General features: G+C 52.7%; 1 protein-coding gene across 1 annotated transcript in view; it reads left to right on the top strand.

Annotated features, from left to right (window-relative positions):
• Positions 1 to 18,372, top strand: part of GSDME (gasdermin E) — a gene marked incomplete at its 3' end in the record, with an annotated part of 34,316 nt that extends 15,944 nt beyond the window's left edge. Inside the window, exons 6-10 of the mRNA XM_084281598.1 lie at positions 13,002 to 13,190; positions 15,180 to 15,307; positions 15,424 to 15,604; positions 17,143 to 17,216; positions 18,142 to 18,372. Of these exons, the coding sequence (XP_084137724.1) occupies positions 13,002 to 13,190; positions 15,180 to 15,307; positions 15,424 to 15,604; positions 17,143 to 17,216; positions 18,142 to 18,372 (803 nt within the window). The remainder of the gene's footprint in view (positions 1 to 13,001; positions 13,191 to 15,179; positions 15,308 to 15,423; positions 15,605 to 17,142; positions 17,217 to 18,141) is intronic.

Genomic DNA, 18,372 nt, shown 5'->3' with positions numbered 1-18,372 from the left:
AGTACTGTTCTTGATTAGTTATATTTTTTCCCCTTTGCTGTCAGGTATTACTTTAAAATTGGCTTTCTCTTGTTAGCCTGCCTGTGTTCTTCTGCTTAGACCTGCTGCAGAGTGCCGGAGATACAGTTTCAAGTCTTGTGTTTGAGTTGCTAACAGGTGATCCAAATAATGCATAGGACTTTGGTTATATTGTGCCCCAAAAATGCAGAAAATCTGACACACGAGCACGGTAGTGGATGCTCCAGGTTTCTCAGCATAACTCTTAAAAGGCTTGCTGTGAGCCCTATAGAGGTCCGATAGCTGCATGAAGCTGGGGGAAGGGAGAACAAATCAGTGTGGACATAAGCAGTTCTCTTGCGGAAAAGTAGACCAGGGCTTGTGGTTTAAACAGAACGTATTAAAGATGAACCAGAAGGGGCAATCCAGACACGGTGTGTTATTTTGGTTATTTTTCTGTTTGTGTAAAACTAAGGAACAATTTAGTACCTGGGAAGGTGGAACTTTCTGCTCTGAGCCTTTTTCTCAGTCGGGACAGGACACCTTTGTGGCTGCTCCCGTCCCCACCACTTCCCATTGCCATGACAACTCCTCACCCCCAAATGACTTCTCACCCCCACGTCTCCCTCGGGGACCCACCACCCACAGCCGCTCCCCATTAGGAGCAGACATCCCCAAACCAATTCATGGCGGGGGCAGCAGGAGAGGGCTGCGTTCAGCCCCCACTGCCGAGCGATGCAGGAAGAAGTGCAGGCAGAGGCTTTGCAGGGTGGAAGAGTGGTAATTTATTATTCCTGGGGTAATCGTGGCTGCCACCCCCAGCCCGGCCCCAGGTGAGGCCCGGCCGCCTGCTCAGCCGGGGGGCCCGGCCTGCCGGCCCGCGTGCTCCCCGGCCCCCGGCTCCTCCTGCCGCACCCTGTGCAGCCAGGACGTGTCCCCGACTTCGGCGTCCTGCGGGGAGCGTGGCAGTCTGCGCCCGACCTGTCCCGCGTGCCAGGAGAAGCTCCTCTCAAGTCCACGTTCAGTGGAGCGGCTGCGCGCCCTGCGCCGGGGCGACACGCTGCGGGAGCGGTAGTTCGAGGGGCTCCTCTGCCGCTGCTGCTGCTGCTGCCGCCGCCCCAGCCGCGCGTTGCGCTGGAATCTTCCGCGGGGTCTTCGGGCCAGGCGAACAACTGCAACGATGTGCCCACGGCACAGCGGGCAGGTGTCTCTTTGCGCAGCCCACAGCTGGATGCACTCCAGGCAGAAGGAGTGCCTGCAGGGGTCGATGCGCGCTGCGCTGGACAGCGGGCCCAGGCAGATGGGGCACGGCTCGTCCCCGGGGGCCTCCTCGCGCTGCTCCTGCTGTGGCCGCCGGCTCATATTGCCTGCGGCCACCGCAACCTGGAGCCGGTCGTCCTCTGGGGAAGGCTGCCTTGGTGCGGGGCGCTCAGCAGCAGCCCGGGGTCTTCAGCACCTCGACGCCTCGTGGGTCGCCTGCAGCACCTCCCTCGCCTCGTGTGTCGCTGGCTGGATCTCGACACCTCGCAGGACACCAGCAGGACGACTGCAGAAAGAACCAGAAAGAAAATCTTCTAACACCAAGAAGACATTAGCTCTCTGGGTTCAACCAATTGTCTGCGGGTAGTACAGCAGCAGCTGTTCCGTGTACGGATTGCAAACATGGCCGTTAGAATGGCAAATCGGCCTGTGATAGCTCCTTCTTGGCAGGGCCACGCTTAGGCCAGATGAGGCCCATGCACGTCTGTAGGTGCGAGAGCATTACCGAAGGGCCTCGATGGCTCGCGTGCAACAAGAATGGCTTCGCGTGTGCCTTGCGCAACACCTCCGCCCGTCTCTCTCTCCTTCCAGCCGTAGCACCTCGAACTCTCGAGCTCCACCAGCTGGACTGGCCTGAGGCGCCCAGTGCAGGGCATTTATAGGCAGCCGCCTTCTGTGAGGCCAGAAGTGACATCAGCAGGCTCTGGGGGTGTCCCTGAGGGCAGCACTGACAGAGGGCATCTGACTGAAGCAAGTCAATGCTGTTGTGAGAATGGTGCCCAAAGTAGAGCTTAAAACAATTAAGTTGGCTGAGTTTGTAAAAGATCAAAAGTGCTGAACCAGTTAAACAATGATTGAGCACGTGCAAATGGAAAGAAGTACAAGATGAGAAAAACTATGAGCCTTCTTCAGAAAGTCCCCAAAGTGTGACCACCAGAGGTTACTGCGCCTGCGACAGCAGGAGGGACAATACGATAATTAGGTCTGAGAAACCAATAAGGCCTGTCCTGTGAACTGCAGGAACATGGATATCACCGTACCATAAATAAGTAGTCTTTGTCTTGCTTAGATGTCCATGTTGGGTGGAATTATCCCCACTATGCCCTGCACTGTTAGTAAAGAATTCCTGCTTTCTAATTCTCCCAAACGGGTCTTGTAAAGTTACACAGCTTTTTGCGTTCCACCATTGATAAGGACACAACAAGAAGCTGAGGAACAACTTATCACCTGGGAAGGTGGAAATTGGCCAGAGACAGTGGGAACGTGCATAAGCAACGTGGTGTCGTTTAGAGAAAATGAGGAACATCGCCACCTCTTGGCTGTCTCAGGATGACAGAAATGAGCAGTGCCACACTGGCTACTTGAAGTGGTGACGTCCTATGCCATCTTGTGTGTCAGTGGTCTAAAAAGGGCCTGTTTTTAACCCAGGAGGAAGCTCCCAGAGGGCTTGGGGATGGAAGGGACCTCTGGAGGTCATCTGCTCCAGCCCCCCTGCTCAGGCAGGTCCACCTAGAGCTGTATGGCTGCTGGGCACCGCTGACAAGAGCCTGGCTCCGTCTTCTTTGCATCCTCCCTCTGGAGATGTTCAGACACTGCTATGATCCCGCCGAGCCTTCTCTCCGCCAGGATGACTGCACGGTGTTGCACAGCGCAATCACTCGCTACCCACCGAGTGATGATGCCCACAGACCCCGCGCGTGGCAGCCACGCTGCGGACAACCCGCTCAGTCCCAGCCTTCAGCACGACCCCATAGGGCATGGGACATGGCTCTGGCCAGTTTGGGGCAGCTGTCCTGGCTGCGTCCCCTCCCAGCTCCTCGTGCACCTGCAGCCTCCTCGCTGGTTGTGCGGTGTGGGCAGCCAGAACATCCTTGACTCTGTGTGAGCAGTGCTCTGCAACAACTAAAAGATTGGTGTGCTATCAGCATCACTGTCTTCCGAAATCCAGAAGCCAGCTCCGTAGCAGCTGCAGGGAAGGCAATGAATTCTGTCCCAGCTGAAACCAGGACAGCCTTGTGCACCTCCCAGCATTCTTCTACCATCTCCTCAAAAGCATCCCCGAGTGTGCGTTTTACAGAATCCTGCTTCTGACAACAGTGAAGTTCATGCCGTGCCCTTCCAAAGGGCTGAGCCCTGCAGGAACAGGCCCGGCCTGTGAATGCAGAGAGATGGCAAGTGGGAGTCGGTAGGACGCTGCAATACCCCAGGGCACAGAGGCTTTCTTTGCTGAAAAGTTCTCTTTATTACAGATGGCCACAACCCCCCACTAGGCAACATGCTGTGATTCAAGGCAGGCATGGAGAGAGGTGTTGGGCTAATTTAGGAAAGCCATCTCAGAAGAGACCGAACCCAGGAGTGGGCCCCAAGGAATCAAAAACAAAGTGTCACTGCAAAGACGTGAGGCTCCCATCACAGAGTTCGGAGTCAGCCATGTACCCCCAGCAAAGGTTCAATGGGTTTCACGTCATGTAGGCAAGAACAATTTGTGCAGCACGGGAAGCTCTGAGGGAGAGAGGCGCTCCATTTTGGGTCGAAAAGGAGTCCTATTTCTACTGAGAGAGACAGAAGAGGGCATAGCACACCTCCTTAGAGCAGCCAAAAGCCGCTGCTAACTTCTGTGTTTCACCTGAGACAGCCGACAGACACCGCTGCTTCCTAGGCTCTGAGGATGGCACCCTTCCCAGAGCTGTTCCTCCTCCTGAGACAGCCCGGTGCTCTTGTAGTTCCCTGCCTTTGCCCTTGGTGGTACCTGGTGGTACCTGCAGGCAGCCTCTGCTTCTCAGGTACCCATAGGCTGCACTTGCAGGAGGCCAGCAGCGCCTTCCAGGAATGCTGCGGGATGCCAGGCCCGGTTCCGCAGCTGGCAGGCATTCTCTGCTGGCAGGCTTTTCAGAGACCTTTGCTGTCAGCCCTTTTGCCAGTCAGGCCAGGTCACCTTTGTGGCTGCTCCCATCCCCACCACTTCCCATTGCCATGACAACTCCTCACCCCCAAATGACTTCTCACCCCCACGTCTCCCTCGGGGACCCGCCACTCACAGCTGCTCTCCATCAGGAGCAGACATCCCCAAACCAATTCATGGCGGGGGCAGCGGGAGAGGGCTGCGTTCAGCCCCCACTGCCGAGCGATGCGGGAAGAAGTGCAGGCAGAGGCTTTGCAGGGTGGAAGAGTGGTAATTTATTATTCCTGGGGTAATCGTGGCTGCCACCCCCAGCCCGGCCCCAGGTGAGGCCCGGCCGCCTGCTCAGCCGGGGGGCCCGGCCTGCCGGCCCGCGTGCTCCCCGGCCCCCGGCTCCTCCTGCCGCACCCTGTGCAGCCAGGACGTGTCCCCGACTTCGGCGTCCTGCGGGGAGCGTGGCAGTCTGCGCCCGACCTGTCCCGCGTGCCAGGAGAAGCTCCTCTCAAGTCCACGTTCAGTGGAGCGGCTGCGCGCCCTGCGCCGGGGCGACACGCTGCGGGAGCGGTAGTTCGAGGGGCTCCTCTGCCGCTGCTGCTGCTGCTGCCGCCGCCCCAGCCGCGCGTTGCGCTGGAATCTTCCGCGGGGTCTTCGGGCCAGGCGAACAACTGCAACGATGTGCCCACGGCACAGCGGGCAGGTGTCTCTTTGCGCAGCCCACAGCTGGATGCACTCCAGGCAGAAGGAGTGCCTGCAGGGGTCGATGCGCGCTGCGCTGGACAGCGGGCCCAGGCAGATGGGGCACGGCTCGTCCCCGGGGGCCTCCTCGCGCTGCTCCTGCTGTGGCTGCCGGCTCATATTGCCTGCGGCCACCGCAACCTGGAGTCGGTCGTCCTCTGGGGAAGGCTGCCTTGGTGCGGGGCGCTCAGCAGCAGCCCGGGGTCTTCAGCACCTCGACGCCTCGTGGGTCGCCTGCAGCACCTCCCTCGCCTCGTGTGTCGCTGGCTGGATCTCGACACCTCGCAGGACACCAGCAGGACGACTGCAGAAAGAACCAGAAAGAAAATCTTCTAACACCAAGAAGACATTAGCTCTCTGGGTTCAACCAATTGTCTGCGGGTAGTACAGCAGCAGCTGTTCCGTGTACGGATTGCAAACATGGCCGTTAGAATGGCAAATCGGCCTGTGATAGCTCCTTCTTGGCAGAGCCACGCTTAGGCCAGATGAGGCCCATGCACGTCTGTAGGTGCGAGAGCATTACCGAAGGGCCTCGATGGCTCGCGTGCAACAAGAATGGCTTCGCGTGTGCCTTGCGCAACACCTCCGCCCGTCTCTCTCTCCTTCCAGCCGTAGCACCTCGAACTCTCGAGCTCCACCAGCTGGACTGGCCGTAGGCGCCCCGTGCAGGGCATTTATAGGCAGCTGCCTTCTGTGAGGCCAGAGGTGACATCAGCAGGCTCTGGGGAGGGCAGCACTGACAGAGGGAGGTCACCTGACCGAAGGAAGTCAATGCTGTTGTAAGATGGCTGCTCCATGCTGACAGAAGCCAAGCATGGAGACATGTATCAGGCAAATTGATAAAAGCCATCTCAGAAGAGACCGAACGCAGTATTGCGCAAAGAGTGGGACATAATTTAGCAAGATTATATTATCACTTCCAATACGTGAGACTCCCACTAAAACACTGCTGCCCGTATGGACGCCCCCAGAGCCTGCTGATGTCACCTCTGGCCTCACAGAAGGCGGCTGCCTATAAATGCCCTGCACTGGGCGCCTCAGGCCAGTCCAGCTGGTGGAGCTCGAGAGTTCGAGGTGCTACAGCTGGAAGGAGAGAGAGACGGGCGGAGGTGTTGCGCAAGGCACACGCGAAGCCATTCTTGTTGCACGCGAGCCATCGAGGCCCTTCGGTAATGCTCTCGCACCTACAGACGTGCATGGGCCTCATCTGGCCTAAGCGTGGCCCTGCCAAGAAGGAGCTATCACAGGCCGATTTGCCATTCTAACGGCCATGTTTGCAATCCGTACACGGAACAGCTGCTGCTGTACTACCCGCAGACAATTGGTTGAACCCAGAGAGCTAATGTCTTCTTGGTGCTAGAAGATTTTCTTTCTGGTTCTTTCTGCAGTCGTCCTGCTGGTGTCCTGCGAGGTGTCGAGATCCAGCCAGCGACACACGAGGCGAGGGAGGTGCTGCAGGCGACCCACGAGGCGTCGAGGTGCTGAAGACCCCGGGCTGCTGCTGAGCGCCCCGCACCAAGGCAGCCTTCCCCAGAGGACGACCGGCTCCAGGTTGCGGTGGCCGCAGGCAATATGAGCCGGCGGCCACAGCAGGAGCAGCGCGAGGAGGCCCCCGGGGACGAGCCGTGCCCCATCTGCCTGGGCCCGCTGTCCAGCGCAGCGCGCATCGACCCCTGCAGGCACTCCTTCTGCCTGGAGTGCATCCAGCTGTGGGCTGCGCAAAGAGACACCTGCCCGCTGTGCCGTGGGCACATCGTTGCAGTTGTTCGCCTGGCCCGAAGACCCCGCGGAAGATTCCAGCGCAACGCGCGGCTGGGGCGGCGGCAGCAGCAGCAGCAGCGGCAGAGGAGCCCCTCGAACTACCGCTCCCGCAGCGTGTCGCCCCGGCGCAGGGCGCGCAGCCGCTCCACTGAACGTGGACTTGAGAGGAGCTTCTCCTGGCACGCGGGACAGGTCGGGCGCAGACTGCCACGCTCCCCGCAGGACGCCGAAGTCGGGGACACGTCCTGGCTGCACAGGGTGCGGCAGGAGGAGCCGGGGGCCGGGGAGCACGCGGGCCGGCAGGCCGGGCCCCCCGGCTGAGCAGGCGGCCGGGCCTCACCTGGGGCCGGGCTGGGGGTGGCAGCCACGATTACCCCAGGAATAATAAATTACCACTCTTCCACCCTGCAAAGCCTCTGCCTGCACTTCTTCCCGCATCGCTCGGCAGTGGGGGCTGAACGCAGCCCTCTCCCGCTGCCCCCGCCATGAATTGGTTTGGGGATGTCTGCTCCTGATGGAGAGCAGCTGTGAGTGGCGGGTCCCCGAGGGAGACGTGGGGGTGAGAAGTCATTTGGGGGTGAGGAGTTGTCATGGCAATGGGAAGTGGTGGGGATGGGAGCAGCCACAAAGGTGACCTGGCCTGACTGGCAAAAGGGCTGACAGCAAAGGTCTCTGAAAAGCCTGCCAGCAGAGAATGCCTGCCAGCTGCGGAACCGGGCCTGGCATCCCGCAGCATTCCTGGAAGGCGCTGCTGGCCTCCTGCAAGTGCAGCCTATGGGTACCTGAGAAGCAGAGGCTGCCTGCAGGTACCACCAGGTACCACCAAGGGCAAAGGCAGGGAACTACAAGAGCACCGGGCTGTCTCAGGAGGAGGAACAGCTCTGGGAAGGGTGCCATCCTCAGAGCCTAGGAAGCAGCGGTGTCTGTCGGCTGTCTCAGGTGAAACACAGAAGTTAGCAGCGGCTTTTGGCTGCTCTAAGGAGGTGTGCTATGCCCTCTTCTGTCTCTCTCAGTAGAAATAGGACTCCTTTTCGACCCAAAATGGAGCGCCTCTCTCCCTCAGAGCTTCCCGTGCTGCACAAATTGTTCTTGCCTACATGACGTGAAACCCATTGAACCTTTGCTGGGGGTACATGGCTGACTCCGAACTCTGTGATGGGAGCCTCACGTCTTTGCAGTGACACTTTGTTTTTGATTCCTTGGGGCCCACTCCTGGGTTCGGTCTCTTCTGAGATGGCTTTCCTAAATTAGCCCAACACCTCTCTCCATGCCTGCCTTGAATCACAGCATGTTGCCTAGTGGGGGGTTGTGGCCATCTGTAATAAAGAGAACTTTTCAGCAAAGAAAGCCTCTGTGCCCTGGGGTATTGCAGCGTCCTACCGACTCCCACTTGCCATCTCTCTGCATTCACAGGCCGGGCCTGTTCCTGCAGGGCTCAGCCCTTTGGAAGGGCACGGCATGAACTTCACTGTTGTCAGAAGCAGGATTCTGTAAAACGCACACTCGGGGATGCTTTTGAGGAGATGGTAGAAGAATGCTGGGAGGTGCACAAGGCTGTCCTGGTTTCAGCTGGGACAGAATTCATTGCCTTCCCTGCAGCTGCTACGGAGCTGGCTTCTGGATTTCGGAAGACAGTGATGCTGATAGCACACCAATCTTTTAGTTGTTGCAGAGCACTGCTCACACAGAGTCAAGGATGTTCTGGCTGCCCACACCGCACAACCAGCGAGGAGGCTGCAGGTGCACGAGGAGCTGGGAGGGGACGCAGCCAGGACAGCTGCCCCAAACTGGCCAGAGCCATGTCCCATGCCCTATGGGGTCGTGCTGAAGGCTGGGACTGAGCGGGTTGTCCGCAGCGTGGCTGCCACGCGCGGGGTCTGTGGGCATCATCACTCGGTGGGTAGCGAGTGATTGCGCTGTGCAACACCGTGCAGTCATCCTGGCGGAGAGAAGGCTCGGCGGGATCATAGCAGTGTCTGAACATCTCCAGAGGGAGGATGCAAAGAAGACGGAGCCAGGCTCTTGTCAGCGGTGCCCAGCAGCCATACAGCTCTAGGTGGACCTGCCTGAGCAGGGGGGCTGGAGCAGATGACCTCCAGAGGTCCCTTCCATCCCCAAGCCCTCTGGGAGCTTCCTCCTGGGTTAAAAACAGGCCCTTTTTAGACCACTGACACACAAGATGGCATAGGACGTCACCACTTCAAGTAGCCAGTGTGGCACTGCTCATTTCTGTCATCCTGAGACAGCCAAGAGGTGGCGATGTTCCTCATTTTCTCTAAACGACACCACGTTGCTTATGCACGTTCCCACTGTCTCTGGCCAATTTCCACCTTCCCAGGTGATAAGTTGTTCCTCAGCTTCTTGTTGTGTCCTTATCAATGGTGGAACGCAAAAAGCTGTGTAACTTTACAAGACCCGTTTGGGAGAATTAGAAAGCAGGAATTCTTTACTAACAGTGCAGGGCATAGTGGGGATAATTCCACCCAACATGGACATCTAAGCAAGACAAAGACTACTTATTTATGGTACGGTGATATCCATGTTCCTGCAGTTCACAGGACAGGCCTTATTGGTTTCTCAGACCTAATTATCGTATTGTCCCTCCTGCTGTCGCAGGCGCAGTAACCTCTGGTGGTCACACTTTGGGGACTTTCTGAAGAAGGCTCATAGTTTTTCTCATCTTGTACTTCTTTCCATTTGCACGTGCTCAATCATTGTTTAACTGGTTCAGCACTTTTGATCTTTTACAAACTCAGCCAACTTAATTGTTTTAAGCTCTACTTTGGGCACCATTCTCACAACAGCATTGACTTGCTTCAGTCAGATGCCCTCTGTCAGTGCTGCCCTCAGGGACACCCCCAGAGCCTGCTGATGTCACTTCTGGCCTCACAGAAGGCGGCTGCCTATAAATGCCCTGCACTGGGCGCCTCAGGCCAGTCCAGCTGGTGGAGCTCGAGAGTTCGAGGTGCTACGGCTGGAAGGAGAGAGAGACGGGCGGAGGTGTTGCGCAAGGCACACGCGAAGCCATTCTTGTTGCACGCGAGCCATCGAGGCCCTTCGGTAATGCTCTCGCACCTACAGACGTGCATGGGCCTCATCTGGCCTAAGCGTGGCCCTGCCAAGAAGGAGCTATCACAGGCCGATTTGCCATTCTAACGGCCATGTTTGCAATCCGTACACGGAACAGCTGCTGCTGTACTACCCGCAGACAATTGGTTGAACCCAGAGAGCTAATGTCTTCTTGGTGTTAGAAGATTTTCTTTCTGGTTCTTTCTGCAGTCGTCCTGCTGGTGTCCTGCGAGGTGTCGAGATCCAGCCAGCGACACACGAGGCGAGGGAGGTGCTGCAGGCGACCCACGAGGCGTCGAGGTGCTGAAGACCCCGGGCTGCTGCTGAGCGCCCCGCACCAAGGCAGCCTTCCCCAGAGGACGACCGGCTCCAGGTTGCGGTGGCCGCAGGCAATATGAGCCGGCGGCCACAGCAGGAGCAGCGCGAGGAGGCCCCCGGGGACGAGCCGTGCCCCATCTGCCTGGGCCCGCTGTCCAGCGCAGCGCGCATCGACCCCTGCAGGCACTCCTTCTGCCTGGAGTGCATCCAGCTGTGGGCTGCGCAAAGAGACACCTGCCCGCTGTGCCGTGGGCACATCGTTGCAGTTGTTCGCCTGGCCCGAAGACCCCGCGGAAGATTCCAGCGCAACGCGCGGCTGGGGCGGCGGCAGCAGCAGCAGCAGCGGCAGAGGAGCCCCTCGAACTACCGCTCCCGCAGCGTGTCGCCCCGGCGCAGGGCGCGCAGCCGCTCCACTGAACGTGGACTTGAGAGGAGCTTCTCCTGGCACGCGGGACAGGTCGGGCGCAGACTGCCACGCTCCCCGCAGGACGCCGAAGTCGGGGACACGTCCTGGCTGCACAGGGTGCGGCAGGAGGAGCCGGGGGCCGGGGAGCACGCGGGCCGGCAGGCCGGGCCCCCCGGCTGAGCAGGCGGCCGGGCCTCACCTGGGGCCGGGCTGGGGGTGGCAGCCACGATTACCCCAGGAATAATAAATTACCACTCTTCCACCCTGCAAAGCCTCTGCCTGCACTTCTTCCTGCATCGCTCGGCAGTGGGGGCTGAACGCAGCCCTCTCCCGCTGCCCCCGCCATGAATTGGTTTGGGGATGTCTGCTCCTGACGGGGAGCAGCTGTGAGTGGCGGGTCCCCGAGGGAAACGTGGGGGTGAGAAGTCATTTGGGGGTGAGGAGTTGTCATGGCAATGGGAAATGGTGGGGACAGGAGCAGCCACAAAGTTTTATACTGCTCAATTGTTTTATCGGCCTCGTGTGATAAGAAGACTCTGCTCTATCTCCAAAATCCAGGCTGAAGAAGGAATAGGGAGTCCAAAGTAGCTCTTAAAACAATTAAGTTGGCCGAATTTGCAAAAGATCAATAGTGCTGAACCAGTTAAATAGTGACTGAGCATGTGCAAATGGAAAGAAGTACAAGATGACGAAAACTATGAGCCTTCTTCAGAAAGTCCCCAAAGTGTGACCACCAGAGGTTACTGCGCCTGCGACAGCAGGAGGGACAATACGATAATTAGGTCTGAGAAACCATTAGCATAAGTCCTGTCCTTTCCTGTGAACTGCAGGAACATGGATATCACCGTACCATAAATAAGTAGTCTTTGTCTTGCTTAGATGTCCATGTTGGGTGGAATTATCCCCACTATGCCCTGCACTGTTAGTAAAGAATTCCTGCTTTCTAATTCTCCCAAATGGGTCTTGTAAAGTTACACTGCTTTTTGCATTCCACCATTGATAAGGACACAACAAGAAGCTGAGGAACAACTTATCACCTGGGAAGGTGGAAATTGGCCAGAGACAGTGGGAACATGCGTGACAAACCTGGTGTTGTTTAGAAACAATTAGGAAGTCATGCTGTGGATGGGCTGAGCTCCCTGTGGCTGGGCGAGACACTGTGGGGCCGGTATCTGGCAGGGCACCTCTGCTCTTGCACAGCAACCCCTAGAAGAGCTACAGGCTGGGAGAGAAAAACCTGGGAGTATTGGTTGATAGTCAGCTGAATATGAGCCAGCAGTGTGCTCAGGTGGCCAAGAAGGCTAGCAACATCCTGGCTTGTATAAGAAGCAGTGTGGCCAGCAGGGCTAGGGAGGTGATCGTCCCCCTGTACTCGGCTCTGGTGAGGCCGCACCTCGAGTACTGTGTTCAGTTTTGGGCCCCTCGCTACAAGAAGGACATGGAGGTGCTTGAGCAAGTCCAGAGAAGGGCGACGAAGCTGGTGAGGGGTCTGGAGAATAAGTCCTGTGAGGGGCAGCTGAGGAGCTGAGGTTGTTTAGCCTGGAGAAGAGGAGCCTCAGGTGTGACCTTTTCACACTCTACAGGTGCCTTAAAGGAGGCTGTAGTGAGATGGGGGTTGGCCTGTTCTCCCATGTGCCTGGTGACAGGACAAGGGGGAATGGGCTAAAGTTGCTCCAGTGGATGTTTAGGTTGGATATTAGAATAACTTCTTTACTGAAAGGGTTGTGAGGCATTGGAATGGGCTGCCCAGGGAAGTGGTTCAGTCACCATCTCCAGAAGTATTTAAAAGATGTTTAGATGCGGAGCTTAGTGATATGGTTTAGTGGTGCACTTGTTAGTGTTAGGCTAGAGGTTGGACTAGACGGTCTTGGAGGTCTCTTCCAACCTAGATGATTCTGTGATTTTCTCCGTGAAGTCTTTGCAAAAAAGACAGTATATGGAAAAGTCGGTGAACATGATTGGGTGCAATCCCAATTGGGTAGAGACCCTGAAAAGCCCACTATTGTTCACTCATCTGGAGAACCTGAGTATGGACTTGTGGCTTGAGTCAGAGAGAGGTGTCTGTCGATGCCATGACCAGAAGAAGCTCTGTGAGGGACGCTCAGGGCTTTTTATCAATCTCAGAAAGTGCTTTCATGTGTCTCCATTTTCAGTGGATTCTGTTGTTCCTGTTGCAATGCACCTCCTAACTGGTAGAAAATACAACGAAACAAAACAACAAACTCATGTCTGCATCTCCTGTACGCAGCATTCAGGTTTGCAGTGTCTGGGGGAAGTTTTCGTGTTACTTGGTAGCTCTGTTAATTAAATTCATGGAAGCTGGTGGCACATTCTGTAGCTGGTAGCTGCAGCACAGACCTGTGTCGGTGCACACCGCATCAGACATGAAGGCTGCAGTAATAGCATACAGATAGCAACTGCTGGTATTATCTTCATCTAGAAGAGATGAGGTAGGAAAAAATCACATGTGAGAACACTAGATAACGTAAGCTAGCATCACATTCTGTAACTGCTTGCATATTTCATGATTTTTTTCAATTGTATTTCTAATTACAGAGTTCTGCCTGCTGGATGAACAACAAGGAGGTTTTGAAAGAGAAAGCACAGAAGGCTCAACTTATCCCCACTCAGCACCGTTCAGAGATGCTTTGTTTCTGTATCAGCCAGATGCTGTTGATAATGGGATGTACTCTGGGGCTAGGAACCTCATTCCCAGCGATGCTTCTTTAAGTGTATTGAAACAAGGTATTACCAGAAATGCTTTGTGTGATTACATTACAGAGAGTTAAGCAACAAGATAGAAGGAAATAATCTGGTGTGATAGTACATAAGAAATTGTTGGTTCATTTTCATAGCTCTTATCAGGAATTCCTGGGAGAATGCACTGAAAGAATAGAAAGATTTACTTCTGCAATGGGTACATGCAGAGTACTGTTCCCTAGGAACATACTGAATCCCTTTGCCATTAATATGATCTTAAAATATAACAGAACTGACATAAAAACCTATTACTCTGGGTAAGCTGTGTAAAATTAGTGATGATTTATGCATTCATACAGAAAGGGTCACTGAATGTTCTCGGTAAAGCTCCTTAGTTAAAGGTTATTTTAAGTCTCAAAAGCTACAGAGGCATACCCCACTCCTCTTCCACTTACCCTCATTATTCTCTGAGAAGCTTGAGAGAGATGCTTGGTAGCAGCTAAGGCTGATTAAATTAAAATATGACTTAAGCGGAAGTTTGCAAATTGGTATAGTGGGCCAGGCACAACTTGCTTTTTATAGGGATGAAGGAGCGGCAGGATTATCACAAGAGAAATAAGAAAGGGGAAAACAAATCATGGCCTCGGAACACACTTTACTTTTCATCAGTTCTGGGTAGGGTTCTTACAGCTGTTTCTGGTGATGAACATTACTTTTGTTATCTCTAAATTTCACCCCTTTTTCATGGCTGTTCAGTAGACTAACTGTGACCGAAACAGATATCTGTTGTCCTGAAATAAGTTCTCTGATTATCTAATGTAGTCGTGTCTGAGAGGAATGACTATCTCTGTGTGTAGATTTAAAAAGCAAAACAAAACTTTTTTTTGTGAAAGAATAAGCCGCTGTATCAGTTTTTGGTTTAGCTTGACATATCTTTGTGCCTTTTTTGCTTAAAAGACTTTTAATTAAAGGTTTTCTTTAATTAAAGGTTCCATTTAATTAACGTGCACTTGCTTAGAGAAAAAAATAAAGGATTTTTTTTCTCCTAAAGCAATTTAAAGTAGGTTTCCTGTTCTGTTATTTGGACAGTCATACCATTGCATCAGATACCCTCAAAAAAATCTGCCTGTGGGTGAGCTTTTTTTTTGTAAAGTAACTTGTAGATATAAAAGGCATCTTTAAAAGAGAATATATCACTGGAATGACATAAAGGGAAGTGTCTTTGCTCCTCTTAAAACAAGGTTAAGAAAGTTTGAATGCCCGTATTTTTTGGAATGTGGAAAAATACGTTCCAACCTTCCAGTTGACATCACTGACTTGAAAACTTACTTTCTTTTACATAAATGGCAATTTGATGTCATAAAATTCTTTGTTGTAGTGTCGTAACCGAATTGTGGAAAAAAATGCAGTGATCTCTCATCTGCTTCTGTTATTTATGCTGTAATGAATTCGGTGTTTGAATCAAAAAAATACATTTGTCATGAAGTGCAATAGGTATTTTTAGGTTAGGGCTGAAAGGGTGTAATTCTTGGATCTGTTTGATAAAATATGAAGACCTTGACAATTTATTGTCACAACAGGACCTTCTGATTGTGTGTGTACTCACACCAATGTCTTGGTAATTCATATTAACCCTCAGATTTAAAAAATTGGGTTATGAGCAGAACACTTAATTCTGCCTTATAAATGAACGTCCTCTGGAGATGACCATCCAGGCAAGACACTTAGCATATGGTTAATTCAGCAAACATTAAAATACCGACTTCTAAATACTAAAAATACTGAATGCTGAACATTGATCCTTAGTGGCGGTATTTTTGTATTTCAGTATTTTCACTGATGTTTCAGTGATCCATTAGGGAAATGCATTCGGATGTGTTCCAGCCTTTCATTATGACTCACGCTGATGGAAATGGGGATGTCAAGATGCAGTGATACACCAGCTTATGAAATGCACAGCAAAAATGCTAACTGTTCTTACTGGCATTTGTGTAGCACTGCTTACTTTTACTTTTTACTGCTTTCTTGGAAAAGATCTATCATGGTTGAAGGCTCAGTTCCAGCCCTTTGCAAAGCTCCCAGAAGAAAAGCAAAGAGCTTTATATAAAAGCCTGTGTGAACTCCTGCTCCGTGAAGAAATGGTAACTGCCTTGGAGGATGTGGTAAGATAAAGAAACTTCTGCTTGCTTCCTAAAAGTAATTTCTGAGTAGAGCTAGCACTAGCTTTTGCTCAAACTTCTGTGTTTTCAAGAAGTTTTACTTTTTCTTTTGCTTCCAGTTAGATGATATCTGCATAGGAGACAAGCCAGATCTGAAGGAGCTAAAACCTGCACAACAGCAAGACCTGGTTGACTTCTTGCAGCTCTTAGGGTGCAGTAATGAGGTATTGTTGCAGAACTGTCAGCTTCAGGATGAGGAATTGGTCTCAGCTGCTCACCTCCTCATCAGTGCTCTCTCTGGTATGTTGTGCATGAAGAGAAAAGCCTTTTATTATGATTTTTTTCCCCTTTTAAATGCTCCCTCAGTGTAAAACATTTATGGCTCTTTTTGTTGAGCAATTGGTGAGTTTACTGAGTGTAATATGTTCCGTTCCTTTTTCTGCGATTTGTATACTCTGCTAGCCATTCCTGGCTATGAACTAAAGTCAGCCCTTGATCTCTGACAGATTTTGCTTGTAAATACACTTTCCCCCAAGATAGCTCTACTCCAATTTCTGCTGAATGTGGCCATTTCCAGTTTGACAAGCTAATTTCTGTTCTTGATGCTTGCCAGAGTTCTTCTTGCCTAAATGCTGAGAATTACAAATTGGGTGTTGTCTTCTCTGGAGCAGCATATATTGTTGAGGTCCAAACTATATTTAGCAAAAATGAATTTAATGTAGAGACACTGCAATTAGAGGGTTGTTTTGCTGCTACTGAAAAAGCAGATAAAACACAAATGTCAAACAAATGCCATCCTCACAATCTAGTTGGCCCCACAGTGTTAATTAAAAGTCACCTGCAAAATCCGAGATAGAGGAGAAAAAGCCAGGAAAGAGTCTATCTCATACATAAAGTTTCCTGACATTAAGATAACGAAGGGAAGGCAGGTGTGGTATTAGGGAGACATGGCATTGTGCAGCAAATGTCACTGTGCATCCACGTGTGAGCAGTACCCAGGTAGGGAAGCTTAACTCATTTGCAGACACACAAAAGAAATGGAAAACAGAGGCCAGCTGATGTGATAATACTTGTCAGATGCTATTAACAGCGGGGTGCAGTTAATTGAGTGTGTTGCATTATCACCTGGCTTCAGACATGATGGCTACTGCTAACGTCCAGGCGGAACTGTAGCTGGATTGAGAATCAAAAGCTGTTTCCTGCCTGTTGCTTCTATTAGAAATTACAGCCTTGGAGTTACAGAGTTTAAGGGCAGGGCAGGGATCATTTATTCCCTCTCCCTGCCCCACAGCAGAGCCAGCTCTGTCTTTCCTCTCAAATTGAGGTTTTGCTGAAGTCAGCATCTCATACAGATTTTGAGAACGGCGGATCTTGTTTTGTTCAAGGCCTAAATCATTCAGCCAGCCTGCAGGCTCAGGCTGAAACAGTGGGGAGGTGCCTGGGGAGGAGAAGAGAACATTGGGGAGGAGATCCCCGTTCCTACAAGCTGCCTTTCTGTCAAGGGCAGGGATAATCAGCGTGGGGTTTGCTTGTACCCATTGCCCATTCCACTTTATTCTGCGGTCTGGGAAGCAGACAAAGGGCTGGATCAGCCCCTTCCAAATGCCCAGAAGAGCACTTGTCACAGCTGCCCACGCTGTAGAATCACTTTGGTCTCCAGCGTCCATTTCCACAAAGTGCTGTACCTGCGGGTGGCCTCACAAATGCAGCTCGCCCGTCGCTGCTCAGCAGGAGAGCCCCACAGCAGAGCTCACTGTTAAGCAAGTCCCATCTCCAGCAGCCAGCCTTGCGCTGCATTCACTGGAAACAATCTTTCCCTGTTAATGTCTCCTTCACAGAGCTGTCTGATTACACTCTTGTCCTGCTGCGTGCCTGCTGTGATCTACAGGTTGTTCCGGCATTGTGTTGCTTGGTGAGTAATCAGAAAGTGGCGTGTGGGCACCAGCAGCAGTAATGGCGCAGCTCTGCCTCCTTGTGCTTCTCACCCAGTAAAGAAGGTGTCAGGCTCTGGGGCAGATCTCAGCTGTGGGCACTGCTCAGGCAAGGTCAGAGCCTGATGGTGGCAAACAAAGCAGGGAATTGTTTGCAGGTGGGTACCTGGCCTCTGAAGTGCTCCTGCATGTAGGAGATTCCGTGAGCAAAAGGAAATTGTAATTTTAGCTTGAATTTTAATTTGCTAACAGTATCCCTAACCCATTCTTAAATCTCAGTAACAACACTCACCTGCCCTTGGGAAGCAGAAATTCCCTTTGATAGCAGCAGTGCTTGGGCCTTGGCAGATTTGGAGTGGCAAATCTATGAGGCCATTCATTAAAAACAGCTGAAGGGATGGGGCAGGGCTGGCATTTGCTCTGAATTTCTTAAGCCCAATGACAAAAATTGCAGTAAAAACCTTCAGATGTGTAGGGACAAGGTGATGCTGCCGTTGGCTCAGAGTGAGAGTGAGGTAAATGTAATCTGCAGCAAGAGAGGTTGGACTGGGGAGAAAGCAGAGGGAGAGATGTTTCTCCTTAAAGGGTGCTGCAGAGCAGGTCTGAGGGCTGGGTGTGAGAGAAGCAGCGCTCCCTGCTCCTCTTTCCAGCTGCCAGCGCAGTGGCTGTCACAACGGAGCATTGTGAAACATGACTGTGGGGAGGTGAGCTTTGATGAATACAGTGGTGCTCATCCAGCTCTAAAGGTAATGAATGGTAGAGGGAATCTTGCCCTTCTACCACTGCTGTGTAAGTTCTCCAGTGGTTTTGTGAGAAAGAACCAAGCTCTGTGATGCGAAGAACAGTGCTGCTTGAAAAGCCTCTCTAATGCCTCTGTTTCTGTCTCTTTCTGTCTCGTAAATACAGCCTAATATCGCTTCAGCTGACGGCACCTTGGCACTGAGCAGTCCGTTGGTGGCTACTCTGACTGACAGAGGAAGATTCAATGTCGTGCAAAGGCTTTTTGCCTCATCAAGCATTAATTTAGAAATGACAGAGTCTTCTGTAAAAGTTGTCACTGCGAGAGAACCTCGCTTCTTCCCCCTCCTCCTTTATGTTGCACTGTACGGACTTCATAGCTTAGGTGGGACTGCGTAG

The sequence above is a fragment of the Netta rufina genome, assembly GCF_964035555.1.
Source record: "Netta rufina genome assembly, chromosome: 2".
Lineage (NCBI taxonomy): Eukaryota > Metazoa > Chordata > Aves > Anseriformes > Anatidae > Netta > Netta rufina.
Note: the sequence above shows the minus strand (reverse complement) of the source record. Positions and strands in the feature narration are given on the sequence as shown.